At 41.5% G+C, this 27,997-nt stretch overlaps 1 protein-coding gene and 1 long non-coding RNA gene across 17 annotated transcripts in view; one reads left to right on the plus strand and one right to left on the minus strand.

The window, feature by feature from the left end:
• CLIP1 (CAP-Gly domain containing linker protein 1) overlaps window positions 1–22,439 on the plus strand; it is a 113,102-nt gene extending 90,663 nt beyond the window's left edge. For 10 of the 16 annotated variants that reach the window (XM_039505067.1, XM_039505077.1, XM_039505075.1 and 7 more), the window contains 8 exons: window positions 850–970; window positions 7,050–7,102; window positions 13,350–13,467; window positions 13,954–14,113; window positions 14,920–14,969; window positions 18,460–18,465; window positions 19,722–19,843; window positions 20,622–22,439. In XM_039505067.1, the coding sequence (XP_039361001.1) occupies window positions 850–970; window positions 7,050–7,102; window positions 13,350–13,467; window positions 13,954–14,113; window positions 14,920–14,969; window positions 18,460–18,465; window positions 19,722–19,843; window positions 20,622–20,844 (853 nt within the window). In that variant the 3' untranslated portion in view covers window positions 20,845–22,439. Of the gene's footprint in view, window positions 1–849; window positions 971–7,049; window positions 7,103–13,349; window positions 13,468–13,953; window positions 14,114–14,919; window positions 14,970–18,459; window positions 18,466–19,721; window positions 19,844–20,621 lie in introns of those variants that run through there. The other 6 variants (XM_039505072.1, XM_039505078.1, XM_039505079.1 and 3 more) reach the window with 2 other exon arrangements.
• On the minus strand, window positions 76–27,996 carry LOC120386144. Its single transcript, XR_005589552.1, has 3 exons — window positions 27,925–27,996; window positions 992–1,067; window positions 76–898 (listed from the first exon to the last, which is right to left on the minus strand). It is a non-coding gene; the product is annotated as an uncharacterized LOC120386144 (long non-coding RNA).
• Window position 27,997: the final 1 nt, after the last annotated feature.

Genomic DNA, 27,997 nt, shown 5'->3' on the forward strand with positions numbered 1-27,997 from the left:
TTTTAAATCCTGCCATCTTCTAGAGGAATTTATTAAATGATGTATACACAGAATATGTAACAGGCGTTTGTTTGTTTCATTTTGTTTTAAATACATCAGTTAAAAATAATTCTAAAAAAAATCCAATTTTATCAACAGCAACATGGATTAACGAAACTTGAAAATCCTAATTTGTTTTTTTTTTGCTATTGGTGTTTGTTTATTTTGTGCATTTCACTGTAAGGACAACGAAAATAGACTAGTCATCTTTACGTTTTGGCTCGCCTGACTTCATCTGTTCTTCAGTGTTTGGGTTGCAAGCCTTTCCTTAGAATATTTAAATCTGAACAAATGTGGTTTCCTTGATAATTTTAATTTCATAAACATTTCTGTTTGTATTAGATTTGGTTAAAAACTCTGTGGATGTGTTTATGTGCCTGTACATGGGGGTGGGATGTTAGAACTACCTGACTGTCTCTTCAAACATAAATAACATACTTCAAACAAATACTGCACCATACTTCAAACAAAATTTAATACCACAAATTAGCATATTTTTAGATCCGAGGGTTTTTAAACTCTTGGAGCCATGTACAACTGGTAATAGGACGCTGAATAGACTTTCCCTTGCAGTGGTATCAGATGCATTTAAAGGAAAAGGCAGTAATTGTGTGTTGTGCTCCCAATGCTCTCTTTTTCAGAGTTAACACTATCAATGTGCATTTAAGGTGTAGATTGTCACCTTTATTATAGATCCTATTAGACACGTGACTTAGATGTATTTTTCCAAGCTGTGAAGCAGATTCTCTCCCACAGTCTTTTCTTGCCTGTCTTGTTCCTATGGTAACCATGCACTCCCTGTCCTTGCAGAGAAGCGCTGAGACTGGCGGCTGCTCAGAAGTCCCAGCAGCTCACAGCCCTGCAAGAAGAGAACATTAAACTTGCCGAGGAGCTGGGCAGAAGCAGGGACGAAGTCACAACTCATCAGAAGGTAGGGTGGCTAAACACTTACTGTTCGGTGCTTAGAGGATGCTGCAGTTTGATGGTTTAAAATAATCCATACTATTTTCATGGATGCCTGTGTGACCCTGTAATGCATGTTTGTGATTTAAAGGGATAGTTCATTTCAGAAGTGTTTAAATACATTTGCAAATCACCTCCATTAGAAGGTTAGACTCATAGGATGGTGGAGGGTGGTATGACCCATAAAGAATCTTTGCAAGAGAGATGTCTATTTGAAGGCTTCAGGTAAGTGTGAATGAAATGTGCTATAGCCAACTCCATATCCAAGGGTCTACTAAAGAGACACTCTAGTGGGAGTATTTTTATTTTCCAAACAACTCACTTTTCACATCCTTTCCCCCCTATATTAATAGAAACTGTAGTTTTTAAAAACCCATCGTTCCAGAGAGAATATTTTAAGGTGGTTTGGAGAATACTGTTCAAAATCCCTTTACTGAACTCTATGAAAATGGTAGTGGAAATGTGCATATGTGTGTGCTTCTGTATTGTGTATAAATGGTGGATATTAGAGGATTGGAGTTGGTATAAGGTTTTCTGGTGGCAGTGTAAAGTCTGTAAAGCTCTACGCCTTGTATATGTTAAAATACATTTATTGTGGATGGAGCTTATTACATTGGTACTTGCAAATAAAGATTTAGAACTTAAATGTTAAGTGGCTTAATTGAAACTCTAGATCTCACACAGAATAATTCTGGTTATGTTAAGAACCTCTTCCTGAAGTATACCATTCAAATGATTTTTTTCAAAGTTTGCATTTGAACTATGACACTGTGTCCTCTGACCGTAGTGTCTCATTCTAGGACGTGATGTGCAATGTAAAAAATAAGGCTAAGAGCAGTATGTGAGCCACTGTCAGACACACATCGTCATTGCACACAGCGTGTGCCTTTGTGACAGCACTTAATGTGTTCTCTGATTTCAAGCTTTACTGGAAGTCTCCCTTCCAGCCCTGCTGCAGAACCTCATGCTCCACCAAGATTTGAGGGGGCAGACTTTCCCCAAAGCACCTCTGAGAGCTGAAGCCTGAGCAGTTTCTAACTCCTGGGTGCTGTGACAGGAATAGTGCATGGAATCCTTCACTCTACAAAGTGCTTTGAAAGATGACTGAGGAATGTCCCTGGCTTGCAGGCTCTCACCCTCCTCCTGAGTAGTGGTGTGATAATAGGATGCTGTCTTCTTACACAACCAATGGGAGCCTTTTTTGTCCCTTTTAAATTATGTCCGAGCCTTTGGGGGCAGCCAGCTCCTTTCTTCAGACCAACCACAACTGGAAAAGGCTTCCTTGGCAGCAGGGCTATCCATTGAATCAAACCTGGCCTTCAGTGCATGCTCCAAGTAACCAGGCTTTGGGAGGTCCGAGGGAGAACGCTGGAGTAGCCCATGCAGCTCCTGGACTATCTTCCCAAGGGATAATAGCTGTCTGGATCACCTAGCTATGGATCTGCCAGCCTTGGCTCTCCCCAGCCTGCCCGACTCCCAGTTCCCCCCCCAAACAGACATGCGCTTTGACAGCCAGAAGCCCTTGTGGAGCTGTTCTTTGTTGTTGCACAGAGGAATGGACCTCCTGCCAGGCTCGTCTAATCCTACCATCCTGCACAGTGTAAATGTACCAGTTCCATTGCATCCAGGGCTCTCTTCCCATGAGTGGAGGGCAGGATTTGCCCCAAGAGTCTAGTATCAAGGAGTCCTCCAAAGGCTTGGAGGGGAAACAGCTTAAATGCTTACTGTAGCCATTCATATCACATGAAATCCTCCTTGGTGAGGAAGGAATCTTAGTAATAATCTGAGCCCTTGAAATACTGAAATGCTGGCTGCTGGGTTTGCTCCATCTGCTAGTCAGTCCACATTGCTGCAAACCATGTAATTCACAGTGCCTATTAGAATACTAGGGAAATGACCTCAGGGGGTAATCCTGCTGTGGTACAAAGAAGCAAATGTGAATTGAAAATGCAGATTGTAGTGCCACATAACTGTTCAATACAGCTCCTCTCAGCTCAGTTTTGGTTAGCTCAAGGTTGTATAATGTGCAAGACCTCTGCTTAGCAAAACTTTTATCTGTTTCTTGCTTCGGATGGAGTTTGGCTGTTTAGAATGAAGTCTAGAGGTTCATAAACTAATAGCAAGCCTTCAGTGAGATAAAAGAACCAATATCCTTCCCTTAAAAATAGTCCTTTGCACACCACTCCTGAGCACCTCTCAGAGCTATGAGAACAGACTTAGACACATCTGATTCTCATAATGAAATGGCTGTGAAGTCAGCTTGCCTTCTGTGAGGATTCTAGCTCATAAAACTCTGCCTTGTGCTAACACAATCCCACCGAATCCCATCACCTTCTCCCTTTTACTATCACTTGGGTAAATGTACCATTACTGGGACAGTGATGCTAGCATGTAGGTCTTCTTTCAGGATTTCATAGTGCAGGTCTCTGCATTTCTCTCTCTATGGAGGTAATAGTGAAACTGCTCCAGAGCCCCTGTAAGGGGCTGGATGCTGCTCAGCTTGGAGTGAGAATGTTTTTAACTGAACGAGCATGTCAGGATAAGACCTCCTATCCTTTCAGTCCATATGGGGCCCAAGCAGAAGGTGTAGGAAAGCCCTCAGAGTGAGTGACATTGTAAGGTGAATCCATGGAGAAGGAATTTTAATATAGAGCATTGCTACATTGGGGACACTTTAGAGTACAAAGTAAAATTCCATCTTAACCAGGAGAAACAGGTTTCACGTAGAGTTGGCCATAGACCCAGTCTGCCTCTTCGTACAGTGGCTATTATTAGAAAAATAAGGAAAGAACTAAAATGTAGCAATTTTTTGCTCTTTGATTTTTTTGTGCCTTTTTAAAATACAGTAAGACAGGTATCAAGCATATGTTGCAAGTATTTTGAGCAGTCACTATGGTAACCATATAAATTCTAGCAAGAGTGTTAGTCAACTGGGTTAGTGAATCTGTGGACACATGACACATTTTGCAAAATTAATGAATATAGTGTCATGAATGATTTATCCTGACATCTAAAGGTTAAAGTGGCTTATGCTGCAGACACTGAGGGGGTTTCATCTATATCGATCCATAAATAATTAGCTATTTGTAATTAGCTAAAGGATTCCCAGTCAGATAAATACTGAGCTTGGGGAGCTTTTCTGGCTTGCAATGTTTTTTTATGTTGGTGTTCTCAAGCTTCAGACCAACACATGAGCTTTAACTTCAGTGGAGAAATTGTGGAAAGATCTGTTAGCTCAGCTTATCTACCGCTCTTTAACTCTGCTCAGTAAGGTAGGTGGTGTCTGCTTGAGACCAACTTCTTAAAAAATGTGCAGTGGAGCAGATTATTGGAAAGAGAATTATCTCTGAGTAGGAGGAAGAAAGGGCACCTGTCATGACCCTGGCCTCAGACACCTGCTGCCACCACCAAGCTTCTCATTTGGAAATTTTACCTCAGGGTACTCCTCCCTCTGCTTCCCTGTTACAAGAACATTGTCCCCGGGAGCAGGAAGTCCCTGACAGGGATGGTAGATGCTCCTCAAAGGCCACTGCAGAAATCCCCAGTCACCACAGCTCCACTCCAGACTGAATTAACAAAGTTGTAATGTATTATTTACAATTAAAATCTATGCTTGAACTCTGTATTGAACAGCTGGATGTGCCCACTGTCCTTTTCAAGCTCCAGAATGTCTTATTTCATACTTCAGTTCAGGCTTCCTGTTTGTAAGCCATGGACTCCAGTGTGCTTCCTGTGTGGTCTCACCACTGTCTTCTTGGCATTCTGGATCTGTCAGCCCTGATGGAAAAGTTCCAGGAGGGACCCTTCTTAGCAATTTCAGCAAGCCCAGACAACCCCACCTCCCACTGACCAGTCTCCACACTCACTCTCCAACAGTCCTCCGCCAACTGCTGACTTTCAAATGAAGATTCCGGAGTGATGCTGGCAACACAGTGGGCCCTCAGAGTCCCTGAGATTCAAAACCCTATCTCACTTCCTCCCACATATTTTACCTTTCACACACTTGGTACCTAAAATAATATCAACCTAAAACATACCCTAATATTCTCCACAATAATCTTTTCGTCTCCCTTTCTACCAACAAGCTGCTCCTTGTGACTTGGTCCATACAGCAGACTGCATTGGCTCACCATCCCCAGGCAGGTAACGAAGAGGGAGGCTTAAGTTCCCTTCTTGATTTGAAACCCACAACTTCACTGATGTTTTCTTTTCTGTTTCCATCCTGTCGTAAATGCTGTGGAATTTGCAAAGCTAGACAGGAGCAAGGGAAACTTCTGCACCTATGGAACTGTTCAAAAGGCAGCTGAGCTGACAGCAAGGTGACAGTGTGACTTGGGGAAAGGGTGCACATTTTTGGGGCATTATGACCATGGCTGGGGGCAAGGTGGTATGCAGGGACTTTCAAAGTCTGAAGAGAGTAGAGCGCAAAAGGAGTTAAGCACTGAAAAATTAGGCCATCCCAGAAGGAACCCAAGCAACTGGATGCTGGACTGTGTTGCTTGTTGGTGCAAGGTTAATGCTGCACAGGTGGCCTGTTGGGAGCTGCAAACAATGCCTACTGATGAAGGAAAGCAGGTTGATTACTCCAAGAAGAGGCAGCCAAAGGGGTGTGATTCATGAGTGTCTTATCTGAGGATGAGGGAAGAATACAGAAGAGGGCAAGAGATTTTTAAAAATATCTCAGAGAAAAGTGACTAGCTGGGTGAATGGTGGTCTTAGAGAGAGCTGAGCTTCTGGACATAGGAGGACAATGGGAGGAGGTGGATTCCATGTGATACCTATGTACGTGGTGCCCTACTTATGTGAGCCCTGGTTAAATATGTATCTTTTTAAGGACACTGTTTCTTTCAGGACTTTTAAATTAAACCCTTCTCCCTTCAGAATTTCACCACTTCCCCACTAGCTTCTACAGAAGCACAGAATTCAAGGAGGCAATATAGCCTGCTTGTGTTTAGGAGGCAGACAACAAATCCTCAGAAGCAGGGGTGTGCTTTGTTCTGTCAGTGAAATTGCTATTTTTAACTTCCAACATGCTCGCAGGAATATGATGGCATATAATCCAAAGCTCCCTGCTATTGAGGTCATGTAACAGGGTCTTGCACAAATGCTGGCCATATGATCAGTCTCCTATAGAAGGAGATTTTGTTATCTTCTAAGCCTTTAGATAATTCAGTAGCCTTAGTTCTCTCTCTTGGTTCTACTGCCGTTCAAATGAGTACATGAACAAAGTCATGTAATGTTGTACCCCAGCAATAAGAGAACAACCAGTCCTAAAGCAGGGAGCCTTACAGTATTAGAGGATGGGCAATGAAAATTCACATCCTTGTGACCTGAACTTATCCTCAGACCTGGGGATGACAGATCTTCACTCCCACTATAATTTACTTTGCTCTGGAAGCCCAATGTGCACAATCTCTTTGGACACCCTTATGTGCCACTGGCATTCCCAGGAGTAATTTAATTTGATGGTATTCCACATCTGGCCTGCACTGCACATTGAATAATGATTATTTGGTATAAAACAAGGGCTCACTGAAATGAAGAAGAATTTCATCAGCCTGAAAATGACCTACTTGCTATCTTTCTAATAAGGTCTCATTTAATCCTTGTACCTTCTCTGTTGATCATTGCTTTCACACCTTGTTTATGTTAAGTTTTTCCTGATACTATGTTTGGATGATGGGTTGCCAGTTTATATCAGCCATCATTGGTGGAGTAGATGATGTATTGGTATCAAGGTGCCTGAACTCTTGCAAACTAGTTTAGCCTATTTGTACTCATTGACCCAGGTCACTGGAATCTGTAGAGGCAGTTTTCTGTGCAATGAGTCCTGATTATACCTACAAGTGCTAGCTAACATCCCTGTTCATTGAACAATCTGTGATTACATTTATGTTGACTCTGGAGAAAACTAATTACTTTGCCAAAAATGTTCCATGTTTCAGTAGCCTCTGCAAATGTGGGGAAACTAGGATATGTTAAATTGAAGAAACCATTTGATTCTTGGTGTATTCACTAAATTCTCGCTTTTGATGTTTGTGTTTTAGCTGGAAGAGGAGAGATCTGTACTTAATAACCAGTTGTTAGAGATGAAAAAGAGGTAAGCTTTCCCAGGTGTGCGTGTGTGTGTTCAAGTATACAGTTCTATGGAAACCATAACAAAATGTAATACAAAGCTAGTAGTACAGAAAAATATGGTTCTTTCTTCCTATTCTCCAGTAGTGAAATGTACTGGGACTGTTGCACAATTTGGCATTGAAATAATTTTGCATATGGAATACTAAAAATACTTGCAAACAATATTTTTACTATTTTCCACACTAAAAGTTGGGTGAAAATGTAATTGGCTTAATATTAGGACACATTCAGCAGAACTTAATCTAGTATTTACGAGCTTCTGTTATTCAGTTAACTGTCTCCTACCTTTTACTGATGCTAAATTCTCCTAATTTCAGTAGCCAAATAGTTTAGTGATATTTTTAATCTTTGCTGAAGTATTAGATCACTTACACATCTGACAAATGCACATAAGGCAACCCCCATTTCTTTCACCACTGTTTTTACATATTATGAGATTGTTCTGGGTTGCTGGGACTCCTCCAGTGAATGCTCCCAAAGTACAAACTTTACTCTGGTCCCACTTAATGTAGTGTTTGTAAAGGAAAACTGGAAAGCTCAGTTGGACAGGTACCATCGTGTGAGCTGTATGTAGGAAAAACTGTAGATTTGTCTTGGAGAAATTGTATGATGCTTGGGGAAGGATCCTGCTCTTCACAAAACTGATTCCTTTGGCTAATAAAGGGATCATTAAGCTGAACTCTACCAAATAAAACAGTAAAATTACATATTTGGGGGGGGTAATTTTTAGTGGCAGGTATCAGATGTCATCTTAATAGTCATGCAAAGGTTCTTAGTTATCCGTTTAATGCGTTGACCCCATTTTTGTTCCCTAACAACTTGATTTCCTTTGGATGTGCCATGCTCTATTACATTTTGCACTTTTCCAAAGAACAGTATGTACACGGTATATTACACAAGTAAAAGCTATGGATCTGATCATTATAATAATGCACAGATGCAAGATCATAGAGTATCATAGAACACTGAGACCTTAACACATCCTGTTACTAGGATCACCCAGCATCTAGATCAGCAGTTCTCAAACTGTCGGTCGGGACCCCAAAGTGGGTCACAACCCCATTTTAATGGGGTTGCCAGGGCTGACTTGGACTTGGTGGGACTCAGGGCCGAAGCCTGACGGATTCAGCGTTGGGCGACGGGGCTCAGGTTACAGGCCCCCTGGTTGGGACTGAAGCCCTTGGGCTTCAGCTTTGACCCCTTCCCTGCCCAGGGCAGCGGGGCTCGGGCTTTGGCTCTGACTCCCCCTCCTGGGGCAGTGGGAATCAGGCAGACTCGGGCTTCAGTCCCCGCTCCTGGGGTCATGTAGTAATTTTTGTTGTCAGAAGGGGGTCGCGGTGCAATGAAGTTTGAGAACCCCCAATCTAGATACATACTCTAGTTTAAGTATGTTTTTTAATAAAGGGCTGGGAATGAGAAGAGAGAACCTGAAAATATAGAGGGGGCAGACTCTCAGCTAGTGTAAATTGTCATAGCTCAGCAGGAGTCAATCAAACTGTGACAATTTACCCCAGCTGGGGATCTGCTCCAGAATGTCTGATATAGAAGAAATGAGAAGGTGTGTAGGGTGTGTTGGCTTCTTTGAGCTTGACCTCGACCAGGAACCATAAAATGTAAAACTATTTAAAGCTACAGTTACATTTAGACTCTTTTTTTTTTTGCAAAGCTTCACAAGCAAGGACAATATCATTACGTCCATTACAGTAAAAAATAAATCATTCCCTCAGATAGACATTTAATGATGCATTTTTACATTTGTGGATACTCTCTGTATGGCAGCTGCCAGAGATAAACACTGACACTTGTACAATGATTGCCAGATTTGTCCATCCTTATATACCTTCAGTCACTTGTCCTAAAAGTCTATATGCAACACCAGTGTTTTAATGGCATATTTGACAAACATGATTATTCTGTTTTATGAAATAGACTGTGATATGAAGGCCAAAATAAGCACTAGAACAGTGGTTCTCAAACTTTTGTACTGGTGACCCCTTTCACATAGCAAGCCTCTGAGTGCAACCCGCCTCCCCATATAAATTAAAAACACTTTTTTATATATTTAACAATATTATAAATGCTGGAGGCAAAGCAGGGTTTGGGGTGGAGGCTGACAGCTTGTGACCCCCCATGTAATAACCTCATGACCCCCAGTTTGAGAACCCCTACACTAGAACAAGTCAGCCTGATTCAAACAGGCTAACAGACATTCATGCTAAAATTTGCTGAAACGTGACATTAATTTTATGTTTAAAAAAATATAGGAGTTAGGCTAACCATGCCTAATTAAATAAAAAATGTCTTTCCTCATCCATATTCTCTCTCTCTCTCTCTCACACACACTCACTCACTCACTCTCTCTGTCCCCCCCTGCCTTCCTTAGACTTTCAGGATGCAGAAGCTGAGACATCTTTTATTTTAATTTGGCCAAACGTCCAGCTAGCAGCAGATTCCCCACCTTCCTTCACCCACAGGAATTCCTTTTAGTATCAATGGACTATGAAATATTCCAGTCAGGAATGACAAATGGTTGATATTTATGAATCTGAAACTGAGAGAGGATTCTCTGTTACTTCAGCTCATTAGATTCATTGTGGATTGCTAACTGTCTTACTGTCTTTGAGCTTGCGCTATTTATCAATACTCATTTCACTCCTCTCTCTTCCCTTTCCTACCCTTGCTTCCTTTGCTATATCTGTGTGTCTTTAATGGTAAGACTCAAGAAAGTCTATCCACGTTACAATAAATAATTTATTTTTTTTAGTAAAGTTGTTGTACATATTTTTGGCTGCCTTTGTCCCTCAGTGTCTTGCTTTTGTTTTGTAAAATACTCAGCAGTATATATATTTCTATTTTTTACAACAAAAAAAGTCAGTGCAAATTTAGTTCTTCTTTACTGTATTTTGCATTTCTCTCTCATGTTTCTAACGTGGTTCTTGTTATCTTGCATTTTTAAAGCTTGCCCAGTAACACTTTAAGGTACTTGCTTCATTATTGGAATTTCTTATTTTTGTAGTAAGGGAAGAATCTGGGTACTTTGATGTGAAAAGGAATCCATATCTCACATGACTTTTATATACTCTGCACAGAGTGTAATTTAACTTCTTATACAGGTGTTTTCTTTACAGCACTTGGAATTGTTGTGTAAAACTAATACAATCCAACATCTGTGTGCTACCTAAACTATTGGAGACTTGTTAGTAAATAGGCATTTGTGGTATGAAGGGATGAATTTTGAATAACAGCACCCATCTTATTACGAGATGATCATGAGTATTTTCCAGCTGCTTTCTCTTGTAAGTCATTATATAAAGCTAATTCCAACTCAACATGCATCCTTCAAGTTTAACTCACCCTAATACTACCTCATACTGCAGATGATATTGAAGATTAGAATATCAGATGAGTGGATTATCTGGTGATGCTGATAGGTGAATGTGATTCAGGCCTAAGTGAAAACACTGCTTAAAGAAACACACCTACAGTACTTGTAGGTTTTCCTTTTTGCACTTTTTAGAATACCTGAGTGGGTCCATGGCACGTCAAGATTTTCTTCCTAAAGACACTGCCTTCTAAATGATAAGGCAATGGTACATGAAAGGGATCTTTCTCTCCTCCTCTTGTTCTCTCTCCTTCATTCTGCTCCCCTCTTCTTTCTCCTTTGTGTTTGTATAATATATAGAGTTATACACACACACATATAGTAGTTATAAATGCATGCAATCTCTCCCCCTCGAAGTACAGTGTAATTTGCCCTCCTTTAATTATCAGACCTCCCCAGTGCCCACATTGTATCTCCCCCTTTTACCAATATTAAAAAATGGTCAGCCATCTAGTCCTTTACTGATTTTTATACAAAACATTTGTGTGACACTTGGAGATAAAGATTTGACAAAGTTGAAATGTTGGACAATATTTTGATTCAAGTCCCCGAGGGCTCCCATCTTCCCTTCCACAACTGCCTTCTGAGGGAAGACAAACCCCATGGTACTGGGTCCCTGTACATGAAGGGTTTGGGTGCAGTAACTCCACAACATATTTTCCCTTCTTCCAAGTGTACTGTGTGGTCTGGGCTCTATGCATGGAACTTCCCCCGCAACCAATGTGTCATCAGCCCCCTCCAGCTACTCCCAAAAAAAAGTGGGGGTTTCTCTGCAGACCTTGCTTTGTCTATCCGGTCTCACCACTCTGCACAGCATCCCCAGTTCAGCAAAGCATTTAAGCATCTGTTTAATTTAGAGCAGTGAGTAATCCCATTGAAAACCCATGACATTGCTCCAATGCTTAAAGTTAAGCACAGGCTTAAGAGCTTTGCTGAATCAGTGCCAGTGAAAGCACTTGACCAGAGACTCATTAAATGCTTTTTGTTAATGAAAGCCTAGGTTTGTATTAGTAGGAGAGATTCTTTACTCAACACTTCAATTTTGTGTTTCCATGATATTTACTTTCATTGTAAAAACAGGAACCTGAATGTTGTGAGGTGTGTACATCACTCTCCATAAACCCCAGATTCTCCACTTACTGCTTCCATTCATGAGTATAAGCATAATCTTAACAATGGAAGAATTACTTGTACTGTCATTGTTGCTTGAGTTTTCTATTAATCCTGAGTCACTGACAGTATTGTATGTCATGGGCTGGATATCACGGGTCTCACTAACTGTAGATATTAAAAATCTCCCAACTTGGGCCTATCAGTTATCTAGTGTGCATTGTTCTGTAAGGATATACTGTAATATTGATCACTTGGATAGTCTTAATATATTTTAGTTTAATTTGATTACTTGGCTGACAATCATTATGACATTCAATCTTCTTGAAGAATCTGCTCCTTCATGATTAAAACTTAAGTACTCCTCCAGCTAAATTAAGTGGTCAGTTTTCTCAGAAGTGTGTATATATATAAAAAAGACAGTTAAGAACTTGGAAAAGATGGCCATGATTTTCAAAATGGAGGTGCCTAATGTTAGGCTCCTAATTCCATATTTAGACAGCTAGAAAAGTGGTCTGATTTTCAAAAGTGTGGTGCTCCTATCAGTTCCTGTTGAAGGGGATCAGTGGAAGCTGATGGAGCATCCTTGCTTTTGAAAATCAGGCCACTTTTCTAGGTGCTTAAATGTTGGGTGTAAGAGTCTAACTCTGAGCACTCAATTTTGAAAATCATGGTTTGTCATGCAACTCTGTTACTTTCAAAACTAAAAGGTATTTTTGCAGCAGTAGCCCTCAGAGCACAAGTTCTCATTATGTGGGTACATGAACTCATTGGGACACTTATGAATGTTATGATACAAGACTTTATCATATCCCTCAACATTTTGGGATGTTATTCCTTTTCTGGTCTGTTGTTATTGGCACTCTCTTTTCCCTTGCTATTGAGACGATAAACTATTTCCTCAATGTTCAATCCACATGCTCAATTGGTTATGCTCTGAGGCCTCACCACTGTGGGGTTGATGTTAAATATGGTGCCCAGATGGTATCATTTTGCACCACCTGCTAACCCATTGGACTACTTTTTATGTCATTTACTCAACACATGAAAACAAATAGGAATGGAGTGCTTTTTAGACAGCCTATTCATTTATTAACTGTGCAGTTTGCCATGTTGGGGTTTAAAAAGTCTACTTCTGTGTAGTAAAAGAACAAATTCTAAATGGACTTCTGCTAAGACAGTAACTATTGTTAAGGCCCAATAGTTCTCAAAATATATCTCTACGGAGAACATGACATTACTGAAATAAGTGAGGACCAGCTGATATTTCCACCATCATCCATGCTTTGCATGACAATTATATAATGAGCTTTGCATGTACTTTTTGTTGCTTGTTAATAGTTATTCCAAGAAGTAACACAACTCTGAAGTTAGGTTTTTATGGATCATTCTGTGCAACACGTTTTTTTGATTCTATATCTCCCCAATCTATTAACTTTTTTCTTTAAATTCAAATGGATGCGATGATATGCAGATTCTGGCATGTATCTACGTAGGTAAACTTTTTGCTTTGTTTCCACAGTAGTAAAATCCAAAATGATTTTGCAAATATAAAATCTCAGTGAAATATAGAACCGAAACATGCTTTTAAGAAAATTTTCTAATGATAGTCTAATATTTTAAATTAACTATGAAACCTAATTTTCTTGGTTGATTTAAGCAATGTTAACTGAACAACTCTTCAGATGATTTCTGGAACTCTTTGACTTTCTTTTAGAGAATCCGTATTAAAAAAAGAAATAGATGAAGAGAGAGCTTCTTTACAGAAATCCATCAGTGTTACTAGTGCCTTGATCACAGAGAAAGATGAAGAACTGGAAAAACTCAGAAATGAGGTATCTTTTTAGAACCATAGTAGTCAAACTGTAAGGTGTCATTGGCTTTTTTAAAACATTTTATTAATGACTTCTGGAACATACAGATTTTTCCAAAACTGCTCCCTAAAGTTGACCTTCTAAATCATTCCTTCGGTGTCCAAATAGGTGGCTGATATTCAGAGGAGCTCAGCATCCACTGGCTTCCTTAGGAGTTGTGGGTGCTCTCAGCACTTCTGAAAATTAGGCCACTTGTTTACGTAGGTGTCTAAATAGGGATATAAAATCATGCTTTGAGCACTCACTTTTGAAGAGCTTGTTGCTATTTCTGTCTTTACTTTTTTTCAAATCAAAGTAGGCTACAAACATTGTTTTTTGTGTTTTGTCATATGTTTACTGGCTTATCTCTTTGGTGGTAATCTAGCATTTATTCTACTATAATAACATTCCCTCATTGCTTTTGGTTTTACTCCAAACTGCCTAAGCATTCCCAATTAATTATTGCAGATCACAGTGCTCCGTGGAGAAAATGCTTCTGCAAAAACGTTGCAGTCAGTAGTTCAGTCACTGGAGTCCGATAAGTTGAAACTTGAGCAAAAGGTGAAGAACCTGGAGCAGAAACTCAAAGAGAACAAGAGACAGCCTTCTTCAATCACTAGCTCCTCAGGTAACACGCAGACTGTCCGTTTACTGTATCAGAGCTCCCACTTGGGGTGACTTGAGCATTGTCGTATCTTGCTGTTAAACTAATCAATATTGCGTACTGTAAACCAGACCATTAGCAGAGATCTTAGTATGTTGAACTTCATCTACTGAGATGGCTCTACCATTGTTCAATAGTCAAGTGTAAGACTTTGAATGAAGGAAATGGGACTAAATTAAAATCTGATAACGTTATTGATGTCACTAGTTGCTCCCACTTACATCAGTGATGAATTTGGCCTGAAATATCTCTGTGAATCCATTTAAAATTCCTATCCCTATAAATGGTACATCTTTCCTGTGCAAAAGAGCATTTCTTAATGAAGTCTATTATGACTCCTGGAAACCTGTTCTCTCACACCAGGAAAAGAAATCAGACCTGGTTTTAGCACAGGACTGGGAGCCAGGACCTTGTGAGTTCTAATCCCAGATTTTGTGTGGACTCCCTCTACCTTTTTCCAAGTCACTTACAGTTTCTCCATCTGTAAAATGGAGAGAATATTTGCCTCATAGGGAATTTGTAAGGGTTAGTTATTGCTTGTATATCACTTGAACATGTAATTTATTATATTGAAAGTACTTCTGTATAACATACCAGTGCTAAATGTCAGATATATCAACGTAAGTCACTTTACTGATGGCTTCTACTGACTGGTTTAGAAATATATGGACATGAGGTTATTCCAGAGGGTAGAGAACTTATATGGTTTGTTGTTGTATATTTCATAATAAGGTTGCAGGATTTTTACATCTTGCTTTTTTCTTTAAAAGGTGACACTGCTACTAATCCACTCCAAGAAGAAAAAGCAAAAGAGAGCCAGGTATTGGATCTGAAATTTCCGCACTCTATAGTAGTAACATACCTTTACCAGCCTGGGCTTGAGTAAAATGTCTTCCCAAAGATAGCTTACTAGATCCTATCTAAATAGTGTTGTAAGGGATTGATTTGTAACCCCTTCATTCCTGATTCACAGAGTAGATGAAGGAGAATATGAATGGCAGAGGGAAGAGGATAATGGAGGTGTGTAGGGCTACCAGACAGCAAGTTTGAAAAATCGGGATGGGGGTAGGGTGTAATAGAAGCCTATATAAGAAAAAGACCCCAAAATTGGGACTGTCCCTATAAAATCAGGACATCTGGTCACCCTAGAGGGGTGTGGCAGCTGTGGAAGTGGCCTTGGGGATGTGTAGCCAGGAAGGAACCAGGGCAAGAGGGTAGAGGCAGAACAGGATACTTTATGGTAAGTAGGGGGCCCCAGAGAGAGTCCGGACCAGCTGGCTGGTCACAGGCCACAGCAACTGACCAGCCAGCTGAGAAGAACTGGTGGGAAGGGACATGGCTGGGTGGGAGAAGCTGTCAGAAGGGTTGTTGCTTATTGAGTACACCCAGTTGATCAAGGAAGCTGTTTCTGATGGGCCACATTAATGGCATGTCAGATTAAAAGAGTCAGTTAAAAGCTAAGGCCAGAATTTTCAATCCTAGGTGCTAAAGCTAAGCCTTTAATCCAATGAGAATTGTGATGCTTGCTACCTCAGAAAAGCAGGTACCTATCTTCAGGCTCATGCAGTTGAAAACATTGGTCTTTGCTTCATTAACCTAACTGCAGAATTTCACTCAAACTTGGGGGGCCAGGGGAATTGCTCAGGTATAATAGAATATTCTTGGTAAAAGGCTTATGAAAAACATACACAAATGATACGATTATTATTACTTTAGCTCAAGAATCTGTAAAGTTATTTATGCTACTTAACATGCTATCCAGTTTACCATCCATGAGGATAGATGCTGCAGGAAACAAAAAATAGCGTGCATAACCATGAAACAGTTTCACCTGTTTAAAGATGAGTAGAATGTAATATGTAACATGCACAAGTCCATGGAACCAGATCTAATGCATCCAAGGGTGCTGAGGGAATTGGCTGATGTGATTTCAGAGCCATTGGCCATTATCTTTGAAAACTCATGGCGATCAGGAGAGGTCCCAGACAATTGAAAAAGGCAAATATAGTGCCCATCTTTTAAAAAGGGAAGAAGGAGAACCCGGGGAACTACAGCCTCAACTCAGTTTTGGAAGCACTTGGAGGAGAGGAAGGTGATCAGGAACAGTCAACATGGATTCACCAAGGGCAAGTCATGCCTGACCAACCTGATTGCCTTCTATGATGAGATAACTGGCTCTGTGGATATGGGGAAAGCAGTGGACGTGATATATCTTGACTTTAGCAAAGCTTTTGATATGGTCTCCCACAGTATTCTTGCCAGCAAGTTAAAAAAGTATGGATTCGATGAATGGATTATAAGGTGGATACAAAGCTGGCTAGATTGTCGGGCTCAATGGGTAGTGATCAATGGCTCAATGTCTAGTTGGCAGCCAATATCAAGAGGAGTGCCCCAGGGGTCGGTCCTGGGGCTGGTTTTGTTCAACATCTTTATTTAATGATCTGTATGATGGGATGGATTGCACCCTCAGCAAGTTTGAGGATATTAAGCTGGGGAGCGAGGGAGATATGCTGGAGGGTACAGATAGCATCCAGAGAGACCTAGACAAATTGGAAGATTGGACCAAAAGAAATCTGATGAGGTTCAACAAGGACAAGTGCAGAGTCCTGCACTTAGGACGGAAGAATCCCATGCACTGGTACAGGCTAGGGAACGACTGGCTAAGCAGCAGTTCTGCAGAAAAGGACCTGGGGATTACAGTGGACAATAGGGTGACTAGATGTCCTGATTTTATAGGGACAGTCCCAATTTTGGGATCTTTTTCTTATATAGGCTCTGTGACAAAGTTCCTCCTCTACTCTGGTGGGTCCTGCGCTTATTGGCAGATTTTGCTCAGCTCAGTGATCTTCCCCACAGTCTGGGTCAACTCCTCCTGTGCCTGATCAGGAGTTGGGGGGAACCCGGGCCCACCCTCTACTCCGGGTTCCAGCCCAGGGCCCTGTGGATTGCAGCTGTCTATAGTGCCTCCTGTAACAGCTGCATGACAGCTACAACTCCCTGGGCTACTTCCCCATGGCCTCCTCCAAACACCTTCTTTATCCTCACCACAGGACCTTCCTCCTGGTGTCTGATAACACTTGTATTCCTTAGTCCTCCAGCAGCACACCCTCTCACTCTCAGCTCCTTGCGCCTCTTGCTCCCAGCTCCTCACACGCACTTCTTCTCCTCTGGCTCCTCCTCACCTGACTGGAGTGAGCTCCTTTTTAAACCCAGGTGCCTTGATTAGCCTGCCTTGATAGGCTGCAGGTGTTCTAATCAGCCTGTCTGCCTTAACTGGTTCTAGCAGGTTCCTGATTACTCTAGTGCAGCCCCTGCTCTGGTCACTCAGGGAACAGAAAACTGCTCATCCAGTGACCAGTATATTTGCCCTCTACCAGACTCCTGTACCCCACTGGCCTGGGTCTGTCATAGCTTCTATTACCCCCCACCCCCACCCCATCCCAATTTTTCACATTTGCTGTCTGGTCACCCTAGTGGACAAGAAGCTGGATATGAGTCAGCAGTGTGCCCTTGTTGCCAAGAAGGCTAATGGCATATTGGGCTGCATTAGGAGGAGCATTGCCAGCAGATTGAGGGAAGTGATTATTTCTCTATTCAGCACTGGTGAGGCCACATCTGGAGTACTGCATCCAGTTTTGGCCCCCCCAATACAGAAAGAATGTGGACAAATTGGAGAGAGTCCAGTGGAGGGCAACAAAAATGATCAGGGGGCTGGGGCACATGACTTACAAGGAGAGGCTGAGGGAACTGGGCTTGTTTAGTCTGCAGAAGAGAAGAGTGAGGGGGGATTTGATAGCAGCCTTCGACTACCTGAAGGGGGGTTCCAAAGAGGATGGAGCTAGGTTGTTCTCAGTGGTGGCAGATGACAGAACAAGGAGCAGTGGTCTCAAGTTGAAGTGGGGGAGATCTAGGTTGGATATTAGGGAAAACTATTTCATTAGGAGGGTGGTGAAGCACTGGAATTAGTTACCTAGGGAGATGGTGGAATCTCCATCCTTAAAAGTTTTTAAGGCCCAGATTGACAAAGCCCTGGCTGGGATGATTTAGTTGGTGTTGGTCCTGCTTTGAGCACAGGGTTGGACTAGATGATCTCCTGAGGTCTCTTCCAACCCTAATCTTCTATGATTCTATGTTTATTTGGTTACAAGTTAAAGTCCTGGAATGGGGAATACCAATCTGTTTCCTAGTAACATAGTGTGTGTATAGATTAGAAGCAGTGTCATTAACATTCTAACTTCTGGTTTCTTTTTCTGTTTTTTTCTCGTGTCCCTTGCTTTCATCCGTTGCTGGCAACATTTTCCTCCAATCAGCATATGGTTTGTTTCTGCTTTCTACGCTTTTTTATTCGCTGCATTAATTTGCTGTGTGTTGCTTAGCTCACTTAGCTGCTTTCTATTCAGCTATGGAAAAACTCATATGGTCTTTTATCAGAATGCTGTAAATGTCTGCAATCTGGTCTGGAGGTTCAGACTACCTTTAGGAGGCCCAAGTTCAGAGATAATGCATGCCCTGTATTATTCCATTGCCCCTTTAGGGCCCATTCACCTGTTATACCCATGGTACCTCACTGATAAGTCAGGTTCAGAGAAAAAGATGAGATTTTGATACACTATATGCAGCCAAGCTGCATAATTCTTATCAAAATCTTTAAATTTCTTCATAAAAATACATTAAAGGAATGATTGTAACATTGTCTGAGTAGCTGTCCCCCTGTCCTCAGTTTATTGGTCTGGGCACAGATGAACGCTAATAGATACAGCATTAGTCTCTCACGCTGTTACATAATTAGGAGATAATGTACAGTTCCATTTAATGAAGGGGTGAATAGGGACATGTTGGGTGGTTTGGTGGGTGAGAATGGAGAAACAAATACCATTCATGTTTCCATTATGTTTATGGTCAAAGACATCCTTGCTTCAATCCACAGTGAGATTATCAAATGTAGAGCGGAGTGCCATGTTCTGATCCAGTTTACATTTTTTTCCTGGATTGTCAATGGTGAATTTGTTCCTTGCCTCAGTCTTCTCCTCAGATTCTGAGGGACAACACGGGAAACTGATGTTCTGTTTTAGCCACTGAACAGATACAGCACAGGCCTATGTAGTGCAGGCTTCCCTTGAGCTGCTCCCCTGTCCCTACCAATACATTTAAGACACCTTCTGGAGGGGACTGATCTAGGGACAAGCCCTTTGGGACACTGCTGAAGCTGTCAGCAAGAACTCCTGATGTGGTAATAGTTCTGCGATGTGGTCACTTATCCACTGGAAACTAAGCTGAGACCCACCATCGTGTTTCAGACTGGCCAGCTGTTGGGTGAACCATTGTTAGTTGCTGGTCAGAATTCACACGACTCAGAGATGCTTGAAATATTTTCTTGGTTTGAAAGCCCTCCATCCCTTAATGTATTTTTCGTAGCGTGACTGTTTTAATGGTAAAAGCTAACAGCTCCTTTCTGTGCTGCATATTGGCAATGCAGTCTAGTTTTTGCTGATGTTTTCTGTAGAAGTGTAATCCTAAAGCTTCAGAATGTTTTTTGTTCTAAATATGTTACTCTTTGTTCTAAATCTCCCAGATTGACTTCCTGAATTCAGTAATAGTGGATCTTCAAAGGAAAAATGAAGAATTAAAGTTGAAGGTGGAAATGATGTCTGAAGCAGCTCTCAATGGCAATGAGGAGATAAACAATTATGACAGGTATTAATATTAAAGGAAAAGGTGTTTGGTTTATGTTGTGCTGATTCCACTATAAATCACTTCTGTCAGCCTGTGCAGCTGCAGCAGGTCAGCCTGACTGCCGACAGAGAGAGACCTGAGCCATGAAGTGCAAACATGACTTGCCCAAATCTGTGGGGTGGCTGGATCCAGACTTTTTCTGGTCCATCTCTAACTTCTAGCTGGTAGCACAAGCTGTTTCTCTGCAGCTCCTCTGCATGTCCTAGTTATCAATTCCCAACAGTGACCCTGGCCCTCTACAAATTAGGAAAACGCTCTCTACTCCTAGAAGCTGGTATCTGAGTGCAAATGTGTAGGAAACAGTCCAGAGCTCAGCGGTTTTTTTAAATAATGGTGGTGGTGTATCCCCTGTATCAAGGAAAAAAGAAACTATGTTTACCAGTTCATACAAATGCCTTTGAAATAGTGGATGTGTATTTGTGTAGATTTAAAAAATGTAATGAATAATTTGTTTAATGGCTAGAGTGGGTATTATCACCATGTGAGGAATCTGAGCAACTGCAGAGCTATAGGGGAAATCCAGAAGCTTTGCTGCCTTTCCCCCCCCCATCCCCTCCAATGATTCTCTTCACTGCTTGTGATCCACCGATATATGCCTTGGTTTTAACAGTATTGGATGTTATAAACTTTTATTTTAAAAAAAGTGGGTTTTTTGGTGGAAGTTTATAATAATGTCTTTTGGGTTTGTTCTCCTTTAAGAGAATATCCAGCCTAACCTATACCAATTTTGCTCTTGCAGCGAGGATGAAAATCAGTCAAAGAAAAAACCTCGCCTCTTCTGTGATATTTGCGACTGCTTTGATCTCCATGAAACTGAAGACTGTCCAACTCAGGCACAGGCATCAGATGACCCTCCTCATTCGACTTATCATGGCAGCAGAAAAGAAGAGCGCCCCTATTGTGATATCTGTGAGGTGTTCGGGCACTGGACAACCAATTGTAATGACGACGAGACCTACTAATGCAATACAAGGCCAGGAAAACAAACTTTATTTGTATGCACTAATTGGACAGTTTACCCCACCAGCATTTGTGTGTACAGACATCAGGAAAAGGGACAGTGATTCTTGACACACGCATCCTCGGTTTCAAACCTATAGATATTTTGAACTTCCATTCATAAAGATCTTATTCTCCCCCTTAATAAACTAAAGTGAAGTATAAATAAATTATTTAATAATTACTTTTTGTCATTTATTCCCAACTTCTGGGTATGAACAATTTCTAACAAGAAATGTCCCCTATGCCATTAAATTTATCTATAGGAAAAATTTATAGGAACAAAGTATTATAGTTATGTTATAGCTTATTTAAATACCTTAAAATTATGCTGTTAATTTTCATATTTGCACTAAGACATTTTAAGGCTGCATTTGTATATTTAGATTTTTTTTAAGCTTTTGACACTGGAATGAGTTGAAATATTTCATCCTTATTTTCATCTACTTGTTAACTGTTTTACTGTGCTCTTGATCAAAAAACATGAGCTCTGTGCACTACATATATACGTAGTGCCTTTCTTTCCATTGGACTACAGTATGAAATTTATAAAATCATGAAGCAGGTAAGAAAACATAAGCTACTATGGGGAATTTTTAAAAACCTGTATGCTGTGCACACTTACTGCCATTTACGTGACATCCATTTTTTTGCATTATTTCAGCTCCTATAGAGTGTGTGTATATATACATATATATATTAAAAATTATATTTTGGAAAAAACATGTCTTCTCATTCACGTTTTTAAATTATATTACAAGTCATCACAGGACCTGTTTATGGGATAAACAGTACAACATGACTACTTCATTTGTTGACTTAAAAATATAAAACCACCTCAGTATTGGGAGATTTTTATTAATGTGTTTCCTGTGAAAAAAATCTTCCAGCACACTTGTATCCTCTAGCAGGTTTTCAGTAAAGTCTATAGGAAACTACGCATTTATGCTAACTATTTCACGATACAGTTTCCCTGGTTTTTATTTTATTTTCAGATGAATGTAACATGGAAAATTCAACATTAATAATTGTGGATTTTCTTATAAGCAAAAACATAACAAGGAATGAAGAAATCTAAACCATCAGAACACAATGTGGTCTAGCTTATGTCACTTGTTCTAATGTTGAGATGTACCTTATTACATGGACAGTTAAATTTAGTTTTAGAGGGGCTGCTCATATAGTAAGAAAACACTCAACATGAGCCAGGGTGGACCCATCGGCCCCTAAATAATTTATTCAGATGGTTTAAATCATCTTCTTTTGAATGTCTTCTAGCATATGTAAAAAGGACTGAAACTATACTGCATCTTCCCTGCTACCTGTACAATATACAGTATAGGGTTTACTCTTTTATATAACTGTATATAAGCCTTTGATGTATTTTTCTCAAGATTATCAACCAAGTATCTGGCACATGATATAAAGTAAATCTGTAATCATTTTAAATTTGGGGTAACGAATGTATTATAGTAATAGGAACAAAAGCAGGGAAATCAGTATTAATTTGAAGAATTGAGTGTACTGTATCTCCTTTAATAAATGGTTATTCTCGTCACCTTTTGTCTTGCATTCTTGCTATTTCTCAGAGACTGTGCAGGGGCCCTTATTTAAAAATCAAAAAGAAATAGATAAATAGAAGAACTTTTCTAGTGACTGGGAGTGATGTGTGATGTTCCCAGAGCCCTGGCCACATCCCTGTACCTCCAAATCGCACAGGGAAAGAGCCCATCTATTATGGATTGTGTGGGATTATTCTACTAGAAAGGAAGTGATTGGGTAAGAAAATTTCCATTTGGGTTGCTGGGGCCCCAAACAACATGTGTTCTAGAACCTATTTATTTGCAATGTAAAAAGGCTGTCTGAGATTTACTTGTCATTCAAGGAAGATATGTTTTGGAGTGTCAAGAGGTGGCAGTGAAGCTTCTAAAATGTACAGTGGATTTACATTCAAATGGCTACTCAGGTCTATTTAGAATCATAGATTATTAGGGTTGGAAGGGACCTCAGGAGATCATCTAGTCCAACCCCCTGCTCAAAGCAGGACCAATCCCCAAATGGCCCCCTCGACGATTGAACTCTCAACCCTGGGTTTAGCAGGCCAATGCTCAAAAAACAATTTGCAAAACATAACTTTAATAGAAATGTTTACATATTATACATATTTTAAATTCCAGTGAAAACAGAGTCTCCGATGTGGATTTAAACACTGGGGCAGGTGCTGTATGTGTACAATGCCTGGCACAATGGAGCAGTGATCAGGGCCTCTCTGCACTACTGCCATACAAATAACTATTAACTTAGTACAGCTAACACGGTATCTTGACAGATTTGTACGCTCTCAAAGGCATTTCCCCATCGGTTATATCTGGGTCATCTTGTCTACCTGGTGTAGGGGAGGTTTGAAAGTTGTTGGTCAATGGCTAAACATTCACCATGGATTGTGCCAAAGCTTCTGCTATTGCAAAGGGAAACTGTGCCATGAAAACAATTCCCACTTGTCAGGAAATTCACTCTAGAATACAGCAGGATTGTAAAACATGCTGTCCTGGTGTATTTTTACTTGATAAGCTTTGGGGCGGTAACGAACCCGGACAGCAAGACTAAAGAGGTATGGTTACTGCCTGGCCAGCTGAGAGAGGGACTGGGTGGAGAGGGGTGCAAAGAACCATGCTTGAGTAGAAGGAGTTGTCAAAAGGCCTAGAACAGTGATATTCAGACTGAGGCTCAAGAGCCGCAAGTTGCTCTTCAATGTGTCTCCTGCAGCTCTTTGCAGCACAAATTAAAACACTGTAATTTAATTATTAACCAATCTAGATGCTTTTACTATGTTGTTAAGCAATTGTAGTTGATAAAATCATACTTGGTCAGTCACTCTGCTGTGAGAATTTTATATATATAAAAATAGTAAATGAAACAATGAATTCACACTACCCTGGCTCTTTTGGGTACGGCTGATCGCTAATTTGGCTCCTGAACCACTGTCTGAGTATCACTAGCCTGTAGCATCTTCAGCACTCCGCAATGCTTGTCTCAAGGAAGCAGTTTCTGATGGTTTTCATTAATGGCATGTCAGAATGAAAGGTTCAGTTAAGAGCTAGTGCCAGTGTTTTCAAACATGGAGGCTAATGTTAGGCCCTTAATCCAACAGGAATTGTGCTGCTTGCTAACTCAGCCACCTCTGTTTAGGTGCCTAACTTTAGGCTCCCACAACTGAAGACCCTAGCAGAGGGAGACCTGGCTGACAGGGACAGAAAATGAGGGGTCATATGCAACTGAGGCTTATAGTCACATGTAAGTTATTTGGCACAAGGGGGGCCCTCCTCTAAGCAAGTTAAGATGGGACATTTGGGAATCTAGGCAACGCTCTCAGCTGGAACCACTCACCTCCTCCAGATACCTGCCCTATGAGGAAAGGTTAAAAAAATGACGTTTAATCTTCAGAAAAGAAGACTGAGGGGAGACCTGATAAGTCTGAGAACTGGTTTAAAGAGGATGGTGCTCAATTGTTCTCCATGTCCAATGAAGTTAACCTCCAGCAATGGAAATGTAGGTTAGGTATTGGGAAACATTTTCTAACTATAAGGATAGTTAAGCCCTGGAGTAGGCTTACAAGGGAGGTTGTGGAATCCAGATCATTGGAGCTTTTTAAGAACAGGTTAGCCAAACACCTGTCAGGGATGATCTAGGTTTACTTGGTCCTACCTCAGTGCAGGGGGGATGGACTAGATGACCTCTTGATGTCCTTTCCAGCCCTACATTTCTCTGAGTCTATGGCTGGAACTTGCCAATCACAGACAGATTTATTATTTATGGATCACAAGGCCACTGCTAAAAACAGCTTTTTCCACATTATCAGCAATGCTAGAGGTAACACACTACAAGGCTTTTAGTTCCATCTCCAACATTTACTGAAATGCAACGCATACCCAGCTTTATCAACTCATACTCTAATGCAAAACTTTAACTCTATAAGGGCTAGAGACTTATACCAGTAATAAAATAAGGCATAGCAGCATGACTGGCACTTGGGGTGTGATTTTTTTTTTTAAATGTTAACAAGACCTTGTCTTCATTGAAATGGGTTTGCTGGTATAACTGTTCTTGTGCAGACACAGTTTATACCGGCAATACAGTAACTCCTCTCTTAAAGTCATCCCGCTTAACGTTGTTTCATTGTTACGTTGCTAATCAATTAGAGAACATGCTCGTTTAAAGTTGCACAATGCTTCCTTAGTTGTTTGACAGCTGCCTGCTTTGTCCATTGCTTACAGAAAGAGCAGCCCATTGGAGCTAGCTGGTGGGGGCTTGGAACCAGGGTGGATGTTAGCCCCCCTATCAACTCCCCGCTCCCTAAGTTTCCTGTGGGGCAGCCACCCAGCAGGCTATCAATTGCCAAGCAGTTTAGGTGTCCCTCCCCACACTGCCATATGCTGCTCCTGCCCCCTGCCTTGGAGCAGCTTCTGGGAGCCTCCTGCTTGCTGTGTGGGGTGGGGGAGGAGGGAGGCTAATGTCAGGGTGTCCCCCTTGCTAGGGGCTTATTCCTTCACCCTCTCACTTCCCTGGTCCTCCTTGCATGGACAGAGAACAATAATATCCAAGGTCCAAAGGTGCAAACAATTTGATGTTTACTGGGGTGAACTTCCAGCAAGCATGATTCCAGTTTCCTTCCTAGCTCTGACACCACAGAGCCTTGCCTGTGTCCCTGTTCCCATTCCCCACCCCTTAGTGAAACATGATTCCAGTTCCCCCTTCCCATTCCCCCCTTACTTCCTGATTGTCTGCAGACTATATAGTAAAACTTGAGTTCTGCTTAGCTATACCTTAACCAATCATTTTACTAACCAATCCTAACATATTGTAATGATTATTTAACTAATTATATCCCACCACCTTAATTGGTTTACACCCAACAAAATTAATTATACAGCAGACAGAAACAATCACAGAACCAGACAGAGATTATACAAACAATAGGGAAGTGGAGACTACAATGATAGAACAATACAGAAATGAGGATTTCACGTCCCAGCTATTGATAAGTGAGTTCTTGCCAGACAGGATGATATCAAACTAAGTTTCCTTTTACATCTTTTAGACTCTTCCCTTTCTCTGGAGCTGATAGGAATATCAGGACAGAATTGTATTCCTAACAGCCCAATAGCACCGTATTTCAATGTGACTAGTTTGGAATGTAAGGATGTGACCACTTCCCAGTGTATGGCTGCCTCTGCTACTTAGCTGAAGGCCTTAACCTAAGAACAGGGCCCCAGACTGCCACAGTAAGAGAAGGCCCTTACACAAACAGGTTTCAGAGTAGCAGCCGTGTTAGTCTGGATCCGTAAAAAGAACAGGAGTACTTGTGGCACCTTAGAGACTAACAAATTTATTTGAGCATAAGCTTTCGTGGGCTATAGCCCACTTCATTGGATGCATAGAATGGAACATCTAAGAGTGTGTGTGTGTGTATATATATATATATATATATATATACACACACACACACACACAGAGAAGATGCCATATCCGCTCTAAGAGGCTAATTAATTATGATGACCTGTCATCAGCAGGAAAAAAACTTTTGTAGTGATAATCAAGATGGTCAGTTACAGACAGTTGACAGGAGGTGTAAGGACAGTTATCATAAGGACAGAGTGATTTTGATTTTCTTGTATACCTCTATAACTAGCTTAGTGATAAGAATACACCTACATTCTTAAAGTATAGGTCTTTGCAGACAGGACTGAATATCTATATCCTAACACCCCCTCCCCCCTGCTCCTGCCCCCTGCTCACCCCATCTTCATAGAGCAGGGGGGGACACAACAGGGCTCAGGATGGAGGGAGCTTGCTGATAGCAGCTGCTGTCTCAACTTGCTGATCTACTTAAAAAGGCAATGTACTTAGAGTGGGGTCAGCAAACTTAAAGGGGCAATGCGCATCGCTCTCACACACACAGGGTGTGTCTCTCTGTCTGCCATGCTGTCTCCCCTCCCTCCATTTGTGCTGCCTTGTAGAGCGTGAGGCTACATTAACAACGTGTTAACCCTTGAGGGCTCAGACAAGTGCTAGTCCATCATTTAGCAGCAAGGCATTCCCTGGGAAATATCCCACCCTCTTCCACCCTCTGACTTCACCACCACAACCAAGCTTCACAATTGTCATTGCTGTGTACAGTATTAAATTGTTTAAAACTTATACTGTGTGTGTGGTCTTTTGTCTGGTGAAACAAATTTCCCTGGAACCTAACCCCCCCCCATTTACATTAATTCTTATGGGGAAATTGGATTTGCTTAACATCATTTCACTTAAAGTTGCATTTTTCAGGAACATAACTACACCGTTCAGTGAGGAGTTATTGTAATTAATTTGGTGGTATAGCTTATACCAATTCTCCAAACAAAAGAATGTTTCTCTAGTATAACTGTGTATTTCTACACTAGAAGTTCTTCAGTCGACCTAGTGATGGTGAGAGTGGGGTTTAGGTCACCTTAATTACACAACATAAGCAGTGACATTTTTACAGCCCTGACCTACCTTTGTAGCAGGGACCAGCCCCCTGTGTCTACAATTTTTTGCCAGCCATAACTATGTAGCTCCGGCTGCGATTTCGCTCACACTCTTAGCTGACGTGGCCATTGTGGCAACATATTTAAGTATAGACCAGCCCTAAGATAGAGATTGCAGTAACAACCCTTCCCCCCACGGGTGCTGTTACCCCAGTATCTCTCCCTTCTCAGTGCAGGCGCTGTTACCCCAGTACCCCACCCCCCTGGGGGAGGTGAAGTTACCCAGTACCCCCGGGGGCAGCGGCCGTTACCCCAATATCCCCCTCTGGGGCCATTACCCCAGTACCCCACCCCCCTGGGGGAGGTGACATTACCCAGTACCCCCGGGGGCAGAGGCCATTACCCCAGTGCCCCCTGGGGCAGGCGCTGTTACCCCAGTGCCCCACCCCCCTGGGGGAGGTGACGTTACCCAGTACCCCCCGGGGGCAGAGGCCGTTATAACAGTATCCCTCCCCCAGGGGCAGCGGCCCTTACCCCAGAGCCCAGCTGCCCTCTCGTCACAGCTCATTGACTGTCCCGGGGCAGAACATGCTCCGCGGGTAACGGT

Source organism: Mauremys reevesii, linkage group 18, assembly GCF_016161935.1.
Source record: "Mauremys reevesii isolate NIE-2019 linkage group 18, ASM1616193v1, whole genome shotgun sequence".
Lineage (NCBI taxonomy): Eukaryota > Metazoa > Chordata > Testudines > Geoemydidae > Mauremys > Mauremys reevesii.